Source organism: Sciurus vulgaris, assembly GCF_902686455.1.
Source record: "Sciurus vulgaris genome assembly, chromosome: 9".
NCBI lineage: Eukaryota > Metazoa > Chordata > Mammalia > Rodentia > Sciuridae > Sciurus > Sciurus vulgaris.
The window spans coordinates 83,119,649-83,136,858 of NC_136469.1; the positions used below are offsets into that span (position 1 = coordinate 83,119,649).

Sequence of the window (17,210 nt, forward strand, 5' to 3'; positions counted from 1 at the left end):
AAAAAGATTTGAATGTGACAGGGATACAGGCTTTAGACTTAAGTAAATTTCCCTTGATGGTATTTTCTCACTGATGGGCTATGGATCTTCTAAACAGTAAATTCTTATCCTAATGGGACTTCGTGAGGGCAGGCTCAGACCTACATCTAGAAAACATTTTTAGCCCACTGATTTTGTTCAGGTTTAGCAGAGCAAGAATATTAACATCAGCTTTTTGAAAATTGTTGAAAAGTTGATTACCTATTTTATAACCTTGAAGTAAAATTTTAAAAATTTTTGGTTGTTGATGGACCTTTATTTTACTCATTTATTTATATGTGGAGAATTGATCCCAGTACCTCACACATGCTAGGCAAGCACTCTACCACTGAGCCATAACCCTAGCCCTTAAAGTAAAATTGAAGGGGACTCATTTGCTCATGTCTAAGTACAGGGAATGAGGAAAGATGATGAAGGAATTGTTACTGAAGATAGCAAGGATTGGCTTAAGACACTTATTTTTTAAAATCCAACAACTTGATTTCATCTGATTCCATTTCTCAATTCTAAATTATGGAAGCTGGAGAAGTTTATAACTATATATATTCAGTGTCCACAAAACAAATGGCACTTAGTCTCCTCAGTCCCCTCCTTCCACACTTAACAGGTGACATAGTTTTGATTATGTAGGAAGCTAGGGGTAAAATTAAGTCCAGAGTTTAAGAATGCTTGATTTGTAGTCCTGGAGCTTCCAAGTTGAGCAACATCAGAGGACAATAGGACTTGCATCACTTGATCTTAAGGTTTTCTAGTATTAAAAGTAGGGTAGTCAGGTGCGATGGCATACACCCATAAACCCAGCAACTCTGGAGACAGAATAGTGAGTTTGAGGCCAGTCTTGGCAACTTAGTGAGACCCGTCTTTTAAATAAAGGGCTGGGGATGTAGCTCAGTGGTCCCGTGCCTCTGGATTCAATCTCCAGTACATTCCCTGTCCCCCAAAAAAGGTAAGTGTGCTGCTGCATACCAGTAATCCCTGCTACTTGGGGGGCTGAAGTAGGAGCATTGCTTGAGCTCAAAGTTTGGGACCAGCTTGGGAAACTTAGCAAGACCCTGTCCCAAATGTAAATCAGTTTGGAAACTATTGTTTTCATGGGAAACAATTAAATGGATGACTGGACTACTAGCTCTCATGCCTCAAAGTTCAAGTTATAAGAGTACTTGAGACTTGACCTTCCTGGGTACCCTTCCAATGGTATCTTCCCTGGTAATTCTAGAGAATTCAGCCCCCTTCCTCACAACCTTCTATGGGCTCTTTGAGAAGTTTGGCTTGAGAAATAGCAAATATTGAACTATTTATTAAGAATATTCCATCTACTCCCTTTTTATCCAAAACTACTTAACCTGTCCCAGGTTGGTATCTTGGTATTACATCCAAGATTTGGAAACTCAAACTATGTATTTTACTTGCTTGGTGCCTCCTGGTGGTTAAAAGACTTACTCCATGAAGCCTCTGGAAAGAAGAGGAAACTTGATGGCATAGTAGTTATTCTCTTAATACTCCCATCGAAAAAGTGGAAGAACATGCTCTAGCTCTTGAAGATGAAACTAGGAGAAGCTATTCACTGAAAGATTGATATGAAGTTATCTGTGGGGAACTGAATGTTTTCCCTTTAGACAGATGGCTGTCTTAGTGTGGAGGGGGAAGAACAGCTGGGAATGAGTACTCACAAACACCAAAGAAAGCAGATGTAACTGACTTTTGAGAAATATTCCTAGAGGGCAGCTCTTGATTCAGCTAACCCCGCTGTTGAGGGAATTGAGAGATCAGTGTCTGCCCATCCAAGAGGTACTGCTTATTTTCTGTTAGAGCCAACCACTTCTGTGGTGTCTCCTCTTCACATACCTTGATTGTCAAGCTTCCCAGGTAACTAAAGTTTCTGAAGCAAGAAGGTAAGTTGTACTTGAACATTACTGCCCAAAGCAGCATGGTGATCTTTTCCCTTGAGCAGACAATGTTACTAAGCTATTGTTGCTCAGCCAACATGGTGGGTAGCTTATCTTCTTTCTAGGGTAGTTTGTACATTCTTAACTGGAAAGGGAAGATCCTGTGCCAAACTTTCTGACAATCATCCTGAGAGATGAGCATCCCTGGTTTCATCAGCAAATTGAGGGGTAGAGTTTGAAAGAGGTTCAACTTATAACTCGTCTTAAACCTTTACCCTTCTATTTGACATCAGGAAGTTTGGACTAACATGTTACATCTAAAGCCTCACAAATTCTTGAAATTAGCCTTTATGTTAATGAGAGCCTACTATACTCATTAAATAATGCTTTGAGCTTTGGCCACTAGATGGTGCTTCCAGGAAAAGAATAATTCATCTTTTTAAATATCTGAAAGAAATTTTTGGGGGCTTCCTGAAAGGTGATGAGCAGTTGAACACTGGTTACAAAGTGCCGCTGTATCAACAATTTTTGTAGTTACGAGTACAGATCACTTAAGGAGGCATGTAAAATGAAACTTCAGCAAGATCAGGGAAGGGACAGAAAATGGATGAATACCCAGTCTCAAACCAAAAACAAACCCAATTTTACAAATTAAGCATCATAATTAGTGAGTTTTGTGCAGTCCTGCAAAGTTGCCTAGAAATAAAATTGAGATGATGTGAAAACAGCCAGGTCCTAAAACCTTGCTGCTTGAGCTGGATTCCACCAGTCATTAGGACAGTAAAGAGCAAGTGTACACAGCATGCATCAAGAAAATAACTAAAACCTTTTTCTCCTCAGTGATAAACTTAGTGGTTTTTATGATATACTGATGTGTAAGATAATAACTCCCCTTGTGCCATCTATTGATTACTCTTCACTTGAAAAATGCATAACCAACAATGTCATATATAGAAATATGAGCTCATAATTCTAGTTTTGTAGTTCCCAGCTTCTGAGTTAAGGATGAATGAGAACTCATTCCTTTATCTTAGACTCAACATATAATCTTCATAGCAGATCAAATGTCAGAACTGTTAATCTTATTATGTTACACAATAAATAGCTAAGACTATAGAGAAGGATTTTTTTTTTTTTTTTTTTTTAATAACCCGACACAGAGAACTGTTATTTCCTGGAAACAGCTTATTTTGTTAGGCAGCAGACACCCCTGAATGAAGGGCAAACTCAGGCAAAGAACCAGAGAAATGCAACTGGTGAGGAAAGAAACTCATTTTTCAGAATATGATCTACTTCAGCAGATAAGTTAGCATGGAAAGGGCTTACCTTTTCCTTTACTCCAAAGATTTACTGTACTTAGGAGGTATAAAGAGGGAGAAGTGCAATTAATAGCGTGTGGCTCTATCCCCAGCACCTAAGGTAGGCCTGGTGCATTACACAAAATAAAGCTTTTGGAAAGGGTGTATGGGTAGATGTAAAAAGCAAGGAGAGCTAGATCTGCAACTCGTCAGAGTTCTAAAAGCTTGTACAAAGAACAGGTTAAGCCCAGCTCCTGATGGAATGTTATTCCACTCCCCCTCATTCACATACACACACATTCATTCTTTGTGGGACAGACCTCATTAAAATAGCCTCTGCCTCTCCTGAGGCATAATTTTGAGAGAGTTTTCACAAGGTCTGGACGGCCATTCAACTCATGGTACTGTGAATGATTTGAGGCAGATGTGGACTCTTGTACTCCACATGATGTTCCACTGACAACCAGCAGATTGCATTTACATAGAGTTACTAGTCAGGAATGGCAAGGTTGAAAATGGAGGTGAGTGGACACTTAGGTTCACAAGGGTCTTTTCGAATGAATTATTCAGTTCCTTCACGAGCCCTGGGAATGACAGTTTCTTGCTGGAGACTGATCTGAAAGCCAGATGGCATCAGTCACAAAGACTAGATAATTCAAGTCATATATTCAAGTGGGCCCTAGTGCCCTCACTGTCAATCTCCAGGGTAGAAAGATGGCAAATCATATGTGAAACAAAAGGTTTTGTGTAGAAAGTTCACCTAAATACAGCGAGAATTATGTACTTAAGCTTCTCAAACATCCAGAACTGTTTATCCATAATCCGTGTCAATGGTGGACAAAAATATAAATAGCTAAGAAGGAAATTTCATGTAAGTCCTGTTGATGGGGAAAAAGGTTTGTTCAAGCATATTGGGATGATGCCTTATTTTCACTTGCTGTGGCTCAATGTGTACTGATTCAGACGATCAGATGTCTCCTTTATTCTTGTGTCATACTAATCTTAAGTAGACCACCTAGACTACGCCTGTATTAGGCAGAGTCTGTCTAATATCAAGTAATATTTTTTAAAGTTGGAATGAAAAATAAAAAGGCTGTCACCCATGGAAATAAGTTCAGATGGCTAAATTCTCCTTGCTTTTCTTTCCCACAATCAAGTTTGAGATAACCCAGTAATTTTTATTATTGCTGATAATTATCCCCAGGATGGTTTCACATCCCTTAACCAGCCAGGAGAACTTGAGAACCTACCAGTTTCACTAACACTTGAAAAAAGTATCCACCTGAGGTAAAAAGCCAAGTCAATGGCAGTTTACCTTAGAGACAACAAGGCACTTGGTCAAAGCTTCCGTAAGGTTACTGCATGGAGGCTAAGCTGCTTAGAACAGCCTCTGTTCCTATGAAGACATTATTCTTAGACTGCCTCTAACCTGGGGCCAAGGCTGAAAAAGGAATAGCAACTTCATACCACATATTTCACTACTTAGAAAGATAATACTACCTATACTTTTAAGCATTGCTCAAAAAAAAAAAAAAAAAAAAAACTTTACAACCTGATGCAGAATGCTTTTAAAATAATAGTATCAAGTTGACATTATGATATTAAATATAAGGGGCTTAAGAATAAAGCCAATAATGCTTCAGTGATTACCATGATTTTGATGAGACTTACGTGTTTTACTTACAAGATGATAATGTGTCATTCTGGTATCAGAGTTGTAACCACTGGTCACATCACTAGATTTCTGTCTTTATAGACTGTGGCATAGTATGAGGGAGATGGCTCTTGACTCATGGTTTGATCATCTAATGGCTCAGATGAATCTGACTTCACTTCATTTAGTAATAGGAAGCATACTAAGGAAAGAATGCTGCTTGCCAGCATGCTCATCTCATTGCTCCAAGTAACCTCTTTCCAGGACTCAAAGTACCAGCCACTGTTGCTGCATCATCTCACTGCCCAACAGAAGCATAGATTACCGTCTCATACAAAGGGGACCACTCCTAAGGATCCTGACCAGCCCATGCCACCAATAGTGTTTTTATAATCTACCCACTAGAGCTGAAAAAGATGCATATAAGCAAAGCTGTAGGTAAGTAATGAACTTAGAAGTTAACTCCAAAGGCATGACTATGTCCCGCTATCTACTATCAAATTTGAAAATTGCCCCTTGACTATGAAAACTGCCCAAAAGACAGAGCTTATTTAAGTAATCTAGCCCTGAATCTGACTCATCACAACCAAGTCAGCACTGGAAATCAGATCCTGCAAATGGCAGAGGTGTATGTTTGGATGTGGGTGTATCTGAAGTGATCCAGTCTGAATGCTTTGATTCCCAGCAGATATTTTGCAAACAATGTGGGGAAAACCTCTTGGGTCACTCTGAGAAGACACTGACTCAGCCCCTAGTAACGATGCTGTCATCCGGGAGGGAGAAGGAATGTACTTGTGTGGGGTTCATCTCTCACGGACCAGAACACAGGGGTCCTGGTGAAAAACCATGGACACTAGGTAAAGCAGAGCTCACAACAAATAAAAAGGCAGGGATGGATCAGAAAAATCATATTAAGGTATCTTTAAATATAAATTGAGCCCCAGAGGCAGAAAAAATCATCTCATTTTAAACATGATTAAGACCTCAAGATCAAAACCCTAGTAACAGAGATTTTTTTTTAAAGTTGTATCTCAGATGAAGAGAGCATATTAAACAGAATTTTGTGACTTAAACTTCACTTATATTTCTCCTTGAAGCGAGTTTAAAACTGGCATAATTTTGATACCAAAAGTAAGTTTGAATAAGAAATACAAAAAGCAAAACTGACTAACTAGAATTTCTTTTTCTTTTTTTTTTTTTTTTTCCAAAGCAGAATCCCAATCCCAAAACAATTTATATAGAGGATGCGGGTAACAGAAAAAGGGTCAAATAAAACAACAATGGTTCCTGAATTTAAAGGAAGGATGCCCACTTCTCTGTCTCAAGAGGCAGATGGTCAGCTGAAAAATAAAAACATTGTATCAATAGGACACTCCAAAGAAAAAAATTGCAGCCATCTCTGTTCATGCAATATCAAATGTTTAAAAAAATAATCCCAAACACCAAAACAACCCACAAGCCCACAAAACTAACAGAAGGAAAGAACATGTTGCCCAGATCTTATGACCTGTTGGTGGCTGAGGATCCTGATGGGGCTGTTCAGAATGTTGCTCATGGGACAGAGAGATCAGGAGTCACCATGAGATCAAGTTTGCCCTGGAGGTGGCGGCCACCTCAGGTTAGGGTCCATGAGTTCTTGGATCAGCAGCATCAAGAACATGACAGCTAAGGAAGAGGATTCCAGCACAAGACCCTGGGTCTGCGCCCAAGTTCTCTGTTTCACTCTATTTCCTTTTTCCTTTTAATTAATATTATTAAACTATTTTTGTTAGTGAAGTCACTTTGGTAGCCACTGTGGGCAGGTCTGTAAACAAACATTGACAGATACAAACAGCAGTGCAATATTTGACCCAGACTTTAAAAGAACGGGAGGCGATGGTGGAAATGAGGTAACTCTTCCCCAACACGTGTGAACAGACAGCTCCTGCTCTTCTAATGCTCTATGTCCATTAGGAGAGAGTAGGGCTTGTCAACAGGATGGTTACATAAAGAAGAAGCTACAGAAGAGAAAAAAGAAAGGTTCAGATTCAAATATGGTTCTTAAAACCTTAAAAAAAAAAAAAAAAGTGCTTCTCTATAACAAGCTGTGAAAGAACAGCGATGTGTCGTTAGAGGGATGGATGTCACTGAGCATGGCTGAAGGCACAGTGGCAACATGGGCTCCAAAGGCCAGGGAAGAGGATGCTTTTGCTGGCACCCAGACATCTGAATCCACAGGGCAGGCAGGAATAGGAATGGAGGGAAGAGTGCAGAGACCACACGTGAGCTGAGGACACAACATGGCAAGTGTCTTGGCAAAGCTGGAGCTGCCAACAGAGCAGCATCTGAAGCCCACCACTTCAGGCGAGAAGGCATGAGACACTGCCATCCCTAGTTCTTTTATCCAATATGATAAGCACGTGTATGTTCATATGTATATCAAGCAGTGACTAAAAAGAACTCACAAAAGGGCACACAAAACAACGTTTGGGTAAAAATATATTTTCCCCTGCTTAACGTCTTGGCACTAGTGATATATGCATAGATTACCTGTTCACCACTCTCCTACCTTAACAGACACCAAATTATGCAGCACGTTGCTGAGTGATTAATTTCATACTTGAAAAAAATGATACTTCACAATAATACAATTATTTTAGTTCTTAAAAAAGACAAGTGTCTAACATGCATCTTACATATGACAATTCTGCTTTAACACTGAAAGTAGATTACACAACAGTTTTAGAAAACACATTGGTTATTTTCAAACAGCAAAATGACAAGAATCTACAACTACAGTTTAAGGCATATCAGCATATTTTAAAAATTAAGAAATAGACAAAAGTTCTAATGCTGTTCACAGCTTAATTTTCCATTTATTTTTAAAAATTCCCTTCATACCTACATACAAACTAGACTTTGTAGGTCATAATTCCTGCTAAAGAATCATCACATGTGTCCTGCCAACAGAACCAGGACTTTGGAAGCTGAGACTTGACAATTCCAGACACTTGCAAGTGGCAAAGCCAAGGAATCTGAATGGACAGTTCTGGTCGGACCACACAGAGACAGCATGACGTGGGTCAGGAACGGCTGAAAAACCCAACTCAACAAACTGTGTGAAACACTTATGGATATGTCAAGAAATTGAGGAAAACATATGCATTCATTGGAGGTGCACAAGATACAGAGAATAAGCGTTATTGCTGGTGAGTTACAAAGCAGGGAAGGAAGATTATAAGACTTCTTGCCCAGTGTTGTATCAAACAGGTCCCTGGTTGAGAGATGGTGCCCATTTAGACGAAACCTTGACCAATTAATGCAGAGCCTATGCTGGGAAAACAATCTCTGACCTGCAATCAATTTTCATACGTGCTTTTCCATCACATCCTACAACACGCACAACTGTTGTGGGTATGTGCAGTTCAGAAGAAATTAAAAAATGGCTATTATATTTGAACAGAAGATGTGGGGGAGGACAGCCAGAACTAACTGGCAAAAAAAAAAAAAAAAAAAAAAAAAAAAGAAAGAAAAAAACAAAACACCAATGACCACTTGTCATTGTTAGCACCAAAGAGAGGCCATTTATCAAGATCCAAAATTTAAGTGATCGTGAAGTTGGCCCAGCGCAAAAGGTTTTTTCCTTCTTGATTTGCTCCAGTGGAAGGTGGTAGATTCTCATTCTAATTTATATGTCAGAGTCAAGGACCCTGTGTAACCTCTAATGATGCCCATGATACTGTGCAGAAAGAACACAGGCTGGGATCAGGATTTCTTATTTCCAAACTGAAATCAAGATGTTGAAAAACATGTAAATTGTGAAAAAAAAACATGGCCACTTTAGATATATTTAACTTGTTTTGAACAAAGGTTACTCAGATCATTCTCTCCCTACCCCCCTCCAAAAAAATAAAAAATTTTAAAAAAGGGGAAAAACAAAAGTCCATCCATCCCATTTGTTTTTTCTAATTTTAAAGAGTTAGAAAGATCTGGAAGGATTCTTACTACTGTACTTACATGCAAAGGTGAAAGCACATCCAATTAGATTTGAGGATATCATTTATTCCGTGCAGAGCCAAGGACTACTGTGAAAAAAGGCATAGATACAGAAAGAAAAAGAGCAGCAATAACAAACTAAACAGGCTGGGGAGCAGTGGTAGAAAAAAGTTCAGAAGCAACACATTTAAAAAAAAAAAAAAAGCTTCTATATGTTTCTTTTGACTTTTTATTCCCTGACTCTCCATCTCATTTATTTTGTTGTGTAAATTTCAATGCAAAAAAAAAAAAAAAAATCAATCCAATCAATCAATAATCTTGGAATCAAAAAGTCAGCAGGATGCTTCGTGCTAAGCTTATTTTAAAAAGCTTTTAGGGATGCAAGAAATACAATTGAAAAGTGTATTTTCTCGTTACAAGGCACAAAAATGCTCACACAAGCAGTGGTTGGAACAAGCGTATGACACAAAGATTCAAGCTTTTGTGTGGTGCTCAGCGTAGGAGCAAATGCAGCCCATGGTTAGTCGGCATGCCATCTAGTGCTGACAGTTAGCTTCAGACTAGAACCACTATAAAAACAAAAGCTAAGACAAAAATGTTGGTCTTGTGGCCCCTCAACCTAGGAAGACCACAACTGCTGCCATTCTAGTTCGTAATCTTTCCCAGCTTAGTTTGCATTTCAGTGAAACTCATTTCCTTACTTTGCCTAATTAAGCATGGATCAGAGTTCAGAGTTCATGGGAGAATGTCCCTTCTTTCCCCTCAGTATGACTGGGGACAGAGGAAACTGGGGTGGGCGGGGGAGATCTCTGTTGGAATCAAGTACTTATTACTTTAAAAACAAAGTGTGTGTTGGAGGAGGGGAGGTGTAGCATATTCTAGCTTGTTTACTTAACATCCAACTAGTGACGGTCAGAGGGGAACCTAGAGATGAAGAATTGGGTTCATGAGAAATGTTATCCTTTTAAGTAAGAAGCAAGAGATGACAGAGTTAGAAAGCTGGGAGGATCTGGGTGGGGTCAGGGGAACAAGCATATGAAAAGATAAGCATGAGAAAGGTCTAGCACAGAAAAGCGATCAAATATGCCTTCTCTGTACAAATTAGGCAGGTAGTGTATGTCCTGGCATGTGAGTTAGTCTGACCCTGGATGAGATGGTGGGTCTGAGACACTAAGGGCAGGCAGAGTCAGTCATGGTGAGGAGACGAGTGTGCAGAGTTCACTCAAGACAACTGGATCTGAAACATCAGCAAGGAAGCTGGAAATGGAATTTCCCTTCTTTCTTTCTTTTTTTTTTTTTTTTGACTCATGGGTTATGTTGCCTGCCTTCCCAGAGTTTTTACCTTAAATTGATGAGGTCCTCTCAAATTTGTGCTATAGATGACATATTTATAGCAAATTTTCTATGTGAAGTATTTGTGGAAACTCTCTCATGGTTAGTGAAAATTTTTATTACAAGTACCAATGTCCAGGAATCAGTCTATAAGGTCTGGCCCCTCAGCCTGCTGAGAGGAAATGTAGGTTTGCTTAGGAAAGAGTCCCCACTGTAAGCAGACTGTGGGAAGCCCATCATCCTTAGTGAGAGATTCTTTTAAAATCAGTGATATACGATCTGACCTTTGAGATCTTGATCAGAGGGAGAATGAAGGACACACTGGTCAACGTGAACATGATCATCATTTCCTTTTGCCAGCCCATGCCAACTTGGCCAGGCTTTGAGTGGGCGGTCAGATACAGTCTCAACCCAAGGGGAGACAGTTTGAACAGACCACAAGCTTGAGCCAATAATGTTAGCCGTTAAAACAAAAAATTCATGCACATGTAAGAGTCATCTATGATGTTCACCCACCTGTCTGCCTAGGTTCAAATCTATCTTAGTTTGTGGCTGGTGTGGAGAAAAGACAGGGAGTTCAGGATTGTGCAATCATGGAGATGAACAATCAAGAAAATGCAAGTTGTTGTCATGGCTATTCAGGGTTTTAGTTCAGCTGCTGAGGCGGTGAGAAGTTTTCACATCAGACGTACAGGTAGCATTTTACCCCACTTTCCTTGATCCAAAGCGACATACAAATAACAGGCATGCTTCCTGCTGCCATTCGGAACAGGCATGAAAGGCAAATCATTTACTTTTCCAGAAACAAAGTCCAGCTGCACAGAGCTTTTGTTGTTATTCCCTTGTTCTATGGTTTTCCACCACCCGACAACATTCAGCAAAATGAGTTAAGAGTTATTGGTGTTTGGGGAAGGGCAAAACAAAACAAAACAAAAGGACATAGATGGCAGAGATACACTATTACTGCAAAAGCAGGTGAATGCGGGAACATCCTTGGCTTGCCAGGCTTTATGTGAAGCTTGCACTGCAAGTTAAAAACAAAACAAAAAAGTTAGAAATAATAATAAATAAAAAAGAAAGGAAAATTAGGAGCGCCAGCACCAGCATTCAGTGATGGTGAATGCTCATGCAATGATTATGGAACTGACAGAAATTAAAACCAAAAATCTGAGTAGGCTATTCTACATGACAAGCAAAAGCAAAATTTTAATATCGAATTAAAGAACATGTGGTTAGTTTCCACTTGCACATAATTTAGAATTCACGAGTGACTTCTTGAAACCACTGCATGTTCCAGTGGAAGGATTTACTCTTTGGTTTTTGTTTTCTCAGATAACACAAAACCATGATCTATTGGATGTTGTTATCACATTAGCACTGAATAGGAGCTTCGTCTTCCACTTTTGAGCTGCTAAAGGAGTCAGAGAATAAATACACAATAAATGCCTTTGTACAAATGACTTGAAAACATCTAAAATAGCTTGGGGATTGGAATATAGTGGATGAAGACATGCTACTAATTTAGTTGGGAAAGACAAAAAAAGATCATTATATGGTTACAGTTACAGCAATGCCAAGAGCTTTCCCCCTTTTCAAGGAACAAAGCAATGCCAAACCCAAGATCCATGTCTAATTTTAGGCAAGTTCAAAACATGCAACTTTATTCCTTAGCAAAAATCAAAATGTACGTGTGCTTAAAAACAAAGGTGAGTAGATGGTTGTGTAAACTGTTACTCCATGCCAGTTTTTAAATGATGAATTTGAAAGCTTTCTTTTGGAATAGATGCATTTTAATCAGCTAATGCCTACTGGCAATTGTGTAAACTGTTTTCAGAAGAGATGAACACTGTCCACTGAACAACTTACCCTCGGGCAGTCCCACCACTGTGGTGTAGCCGCAAACAAGGAAAGTGACTTGGTGGCCAGAGATGGCAGAAGGTGGGGTCCAGCTAATGGCAGTACCAGGGTTAGTTCTACTTTGTCTGTAATCTTAGGAAATGTTATATACTCCCATGCCACTACAGGTCAAGGAGAAGTATAAAGCCTTACCTATGTTAAAAAAGGAGCGTGTCATTAGAATAGAAAAAGAGAATGTAAAACTATTAGAAAAACTAAGGTAAGCCTGGAGGGGGAAGCATAGCAGATTAAAAAAAAAAAAAAAAAAAAAGTGTCTTTGTACATTTCCTACCTCAAACAAAGCCAGCTCCTAAGAGGTGACTGTGGCAACAACTAGCACCTGATCCAACTACGCTAAGAGGAAGAGGCTATTTCTGTTCAAGGTGCTGCTCTGGTTGCCCTGGTTACTGTCTTTCTGTGGGCCTCTCTAACCAAAACCCCTCCGCTGCCACAGGCAATAAGAGGGGTGGACTTTTGTTGACTGTGATGCTTCAGGCCTCCAACTAGTCATTGCTTTCACTATACAAGAGAGATACGTGCCATTGTCGGGCGCAAGAACCTGGTGACTATTATGAACCAAGTCTTGATACCATTAATAACAAACGAGAATATATAAATAGAGCTAAAACAGAATTACCCCAACTTCATGTAAACTTTAGAAAAGCTTAATTGGTAAGGCCCAAGATGGAAAAAAAATAAGCTAACATATTAAAGGGGCAAGAAAAAAGCTCCCTGTGTTGGGAAGTTTGTTAGTATGTAGATTTTTTATTTTTTAATGGAGGCACAATACTGATCAGCTCTTGGGATTTTCATTGCTTAAAGGCACATCCAGTATACATGAGTATTCTTTAACATTGCTGGTCTTTTATAAACATTTTTAGCTTTAAGACCTGTACCTTGATGCACTTTAGTGCTTCAGGGAAGAAAACCTAGACTTTGGGTTCTCTAAGCTGAATCAGCAGCTTTTTCTCTCATCCACACCTACAGACATACATGTAAACACATACCACCCACCCACCCACACACACACACACACACACACACACACACCCCTATTTTTATCTTGGGTTAGTCTGGATAAAGGGTACAATGCCAAATGGCTTTCATGTGTCTTCACTGGAAGAGTCAAGTAGCCTTTGAATCTGTGTGTGGAGAACACCACCATAGTGTCAGACACTCTTCCAACACACATAGCTAAGAAGCATTTTCTTACTGGATTATGATCTGGGCAACTGATTCTCTAAGAATTAATCCAGGATAACCAAATCTCGGGCCCTTGGACTCCTTTGGTCACTTACATCTGTACCCACACCAGTTAAAAATCATACCTCACCTACACCAACTATTTCTGTTATTGCTGAGAAAAGATGCCTGCTCCTTTACTCTTCTGACACATTTTCTGCTATTTCAAAGATTGGAAAGTCGGTATACAAAGCATAACCTAATATTCTCTCAATGTGTCATTGTGGCAGTACCTTTTGATCTGTAACAGGCATCCTCACAAGATTCCTTAGGGAAGGGCCTACCCATATTAAGTAGGACTACGGGGACAACAGCTGTGCTCACTTTTCCCTACAGCTGCCTCAATTAATATCATGCAGACACTGAATCCTATGTGCTATATTTTCAAAGAATGTAATTCTTTGCCTTCTTACCAATATTTTTGCGGTTTGCTTAGTTGTCTGCTCTTTCCCTAGAACCCTGTGACACCTAAGGCTGAAGAGCAAGAATCCTGAAGTAAGCTCCAAGTTGCTTCACAGCTGCCCTAAGAGCATGGCAGATTAAAGAGACAGAGGAGGGTCATAGCTGTGGGCTTGCTATTGGGTCACCGCAAAGATTTCCTTCAAAGGTCATCTTATCACTCTACTTACTATAACCAGCAGCTATTATCATAGAACTCACTCTCTATTCTTTAAAGTGATTCAAAGGACAGCTTCAAATGACAGAATTTCAAGGAAGCTCAGATTTCCCCTGGGTTCAGATAGCTGCTACTGAGCATCATGAGAAGTGACCAACTCAAGAGCAGAATCTGAGCCTTTGGCACATTCAGTCGAGACCACATTTTAAAATTCTTTTGTGTGGGTGGGTACAGCTGTGACTTGAGGTTGGACTGGAAGGGCATTTTGACTGCATTTCACAATAAGATAATTCAACATCTTATTGAATTTAGAAGAAAACCAGTGGCTACAAGCAGCTCTTCCCGCTGTTTTAGTTTGGGAATGCAACTCTCAATGACTGGCTTGCCAGGCCTTACAAAACAGAGTGGGAAAACAATTTTAACAATCACGGTTTTAAGATTTTCTTTATCAAAAGAATCATGAGAACCGTCTTCAGAAGTACTGAAGAGAAATAAACCTGTCTTCTCTGAGAATCCTAGCGTTGGTGCAGACGATGCTATGGGAGATGACAGGTTAGTCCAGTCCTGATTGCTTGATCAACGTGGTCAAGTTTTATAAATTAATCCTTGTGTACCCTTTAAAAATACTTTTAAAAACATTTATCATCTTCCCTGCACTGTAGAGAAAATACTCGCCTTTTATTTTTCTGGTAATAGACCAGTTTCCAGTCTGTCAATGGGAAAAGCAGACATGCAAGAGGAATAAACTGTTAGAGGTCCCCAGTAGATGGGGTGGCACCTGCTTACTTTTTCTTATCCTTGTCTTTCTTGGTTTGCTGGGCCCCAGACTGCTGGGCCTGGGACTGTAGTAGCTGAGCTGCTGCTTTCTTCTTCTGGAAGTTGTTCACCTCCTCCTCCAGCTCCTTCTTCTTGTCTTCTACTTTCTTCTTCTCTTCTTGGTGTGTCCGCTTTAGAAGGTCAAACTTCTCGTGAAGCTGGAGAGAAAAAGAGGAAGACGAGTTTGGTGAAGGGAGCGAAACTCTTACCAACGTAGGACTGTGAATCTGCTCAAAAACAGAAGGTGCATCATGTGGCTGCCTGTGCTTTCACTGCAGGAGTGAAGTGCTATTTCAGTGGCTTACTGGAGGAGTCAGGCTAAGATGCTCAGAGCATCCCTGAGTCCTAGGCTCCTCTGTCACTTGAGCTCCTCAGGGCTACAAATTCCTTGAATACCCTGATAAAAAGCAAAAAGAAGAAAACAAAAAATCCACTCTGGTGGTAAAAATGCTTCTTTATTTCTGGTTCTTTTTCACCATATAAAAATACATTTACTTAAGATATAACATACAATGACTACAGAGATATAAACACATATCTCTCTGTATATGTAGCTAATATATATTCATTAGCTATATATGTATTTTCTATTTAAAGATGTGTTAAGAAATTTCTGGCCCTTGACAAGATGAATTTTAAAAATCACAAGCACAGGATGGGGCGTGGGTGGCTCAGTGGTAGAGTGCCTCCCAGCATGCATGAGGCTCTGGGTTCAACTTCCAGCAAACATACAGACACACAGACACAGACACACACATTCAGAAACAAAAACAGGGCTGGGGATGTAGGTCAGTTGGTAGAGTGCTTGCCTCACAAGCACAAGGCCCTGGGTTCAAATCCCCAGCACCGAAAAAAAAAAAAAAAAAAGAAAGAAAGAAAGAAAAAAAAGAAACAAACACAGAGAGGGAGGGAGGCAGGAAGAGAAGAAGAGAGGGAAGGAATGTTTACTAGAGCATCCTAAATTCTTACTCATCATCCATTTGGTTCTTAAAGCCATAGAAAGTAAGGCTCAATTTTCCTTTCTCTGTAGCAAAACCATCATGAGTGCTTAGTTATTTAAATAACCTCTAAGTTTCACTAGTCTTTTAAAGATAAATTGAATAAGATAAAGTTACTTAGATGATTTCATTTAGAGAAGTATTGAGCTATAGGTCAAGCTTTTGAGATACTTATTATCTACCAGCAGAAGCAGATGTCTCCGTCTCTCAAAGAGAATGGGATGAGCGTTATGGTCAAAATTCATGTAAACTTTTAGGATGAAGTTAGTTTAGCCTGGGGGTGGAAACCACACTGAATTAGGAAGTGCATGCCGGAAAGAGAGAAACCTGGGCACAGATGTGGAGCATGGGTTTTGCTTCAGACTGCAACCCACCAGGAAGTGCCCTCTACTGTTTAGCTGAGTTGTCTGATAGACTAAGATAACAGTAATAGTCCCAGAATCCTGACTGTCATATTTCAAGAACTGTAAACTGAAGAAATACAGAGTTGCAAAGGCCATATGATCAGGTCTAGAAACCCAAGATGTAATGTTATTATTGGTATTAATACTAACTAGATATGTCACTGTAAAAATCATGCTAACTTTATGGTGCCCAGTTTATCATCTGCAAAGTGAAGATAGGATTATCCGGCCCACTCTTCTTGCCAGATTAGATGCCACTCATGATAAAATGTGTGCAGCAAGTACTTGGACTGGCATGAAATCCTATAAAATGCCAAGTATTATTAAAGTACTTCTCCTACATTTCTGTTTCTTGCCGGAGAACAGATAGCTTACCTCCTTCTCTGCCTCTTTAAGTTCAGCCTCTTTCTCCTTTACTCTCATAACAAACATCTGCCTCATCTCTTCTTCTTTCTTCTGCAATTCTCCCAGGAATTCGTTCCTTTTTGCTTCATATGTTTCCTGAAGACTATTCAAAATTCACACACCAACAGCAGGGTTATGAAATTGCATAGTTAAGAAATTTCAGTTTATATCATTTCTACCCGTCTACTTCCATAAAATAGATACAGCTGATGCCTACCATGTTAAAACTCAAATCAAGTGAAAGTTTAAAAAAAAATAAAAAGTCGTTTATGCTGGGATTGAAAAGACAGGTGCATTGAGAAACAAGATGAGTCAGTAAACACATCGTTACACTAAGGGATATCACTAACCAGCCAAGTTTGACCTCATGTACGTCCACACAGGGAAAGCCTGGGCTGAAGATGTGATTTTGAGTTTTAGTAGATGAAGATGGCCTAGTGTAGGGGGTGAAATGAATAGGGAATGGAGTCAGACAGAGCAGGTTTGGAATGCTGGCCCCACCAACTGACTGACCTTGGGAAAGGACCAGTCTCTCCAACCCTGCAACTGGGAGATGTGGTTACAACAGCACTTACCTTCTGGGATGTGATTATTAGAATTAGATGCAGGGCAAGTGAGTAAAGCATTTGACAAACAATCAGTGCTTAAT

At 39.7% G+C, this 17,210-nt stretch overlaps 1 protein-coding gene across 10 annotated transcripts in view; it reads right to left on the bottom strand.

The window, feature by feature from the left end:
* Window positions 1–6,045: 6,045 nt before the first annotated feature.
* SEPTIN11 (septin 11) overlaps window positions 6,046–17,210 on the bottom strand; it is a 137,202-nt gene continuing 126,037 nt past the window's right edge. For 4 of the 10 annotated variants that reach the window (XM_079154305.1, XM_079154298.1, XM_079154306.1 and 1 more), the window contains 4 exons: window positions 16,532–16,664; window positions 14,725–14,912; window positions 8,874–8,941; window positions 6,046–6,874 (listed from right to left, as the gene is read on the bottom strand). In XM_079154305.1, coding sequence (XP_079010431.1) covers window positions 8,917–8,941; window positions 14,725–14,912; window positions 16,532–16,664 — 346 coding nt within the window. In that variant the 3' untranslated portion in view covers window positions 6,046–6,874; window positions 8,874–8,916. Of the gene's footprint in view, window positions 6,875–7,337; window positions 11,209–14,724; window positions 14,913–16,531; window positions 16,665–17,210 lie in introns of those variants that run through there. The other 6 variants (XM_079154301.1, XM_079154300.1, XM_079154299.1 and 3 more) reach the window with 6 other exon arrangements.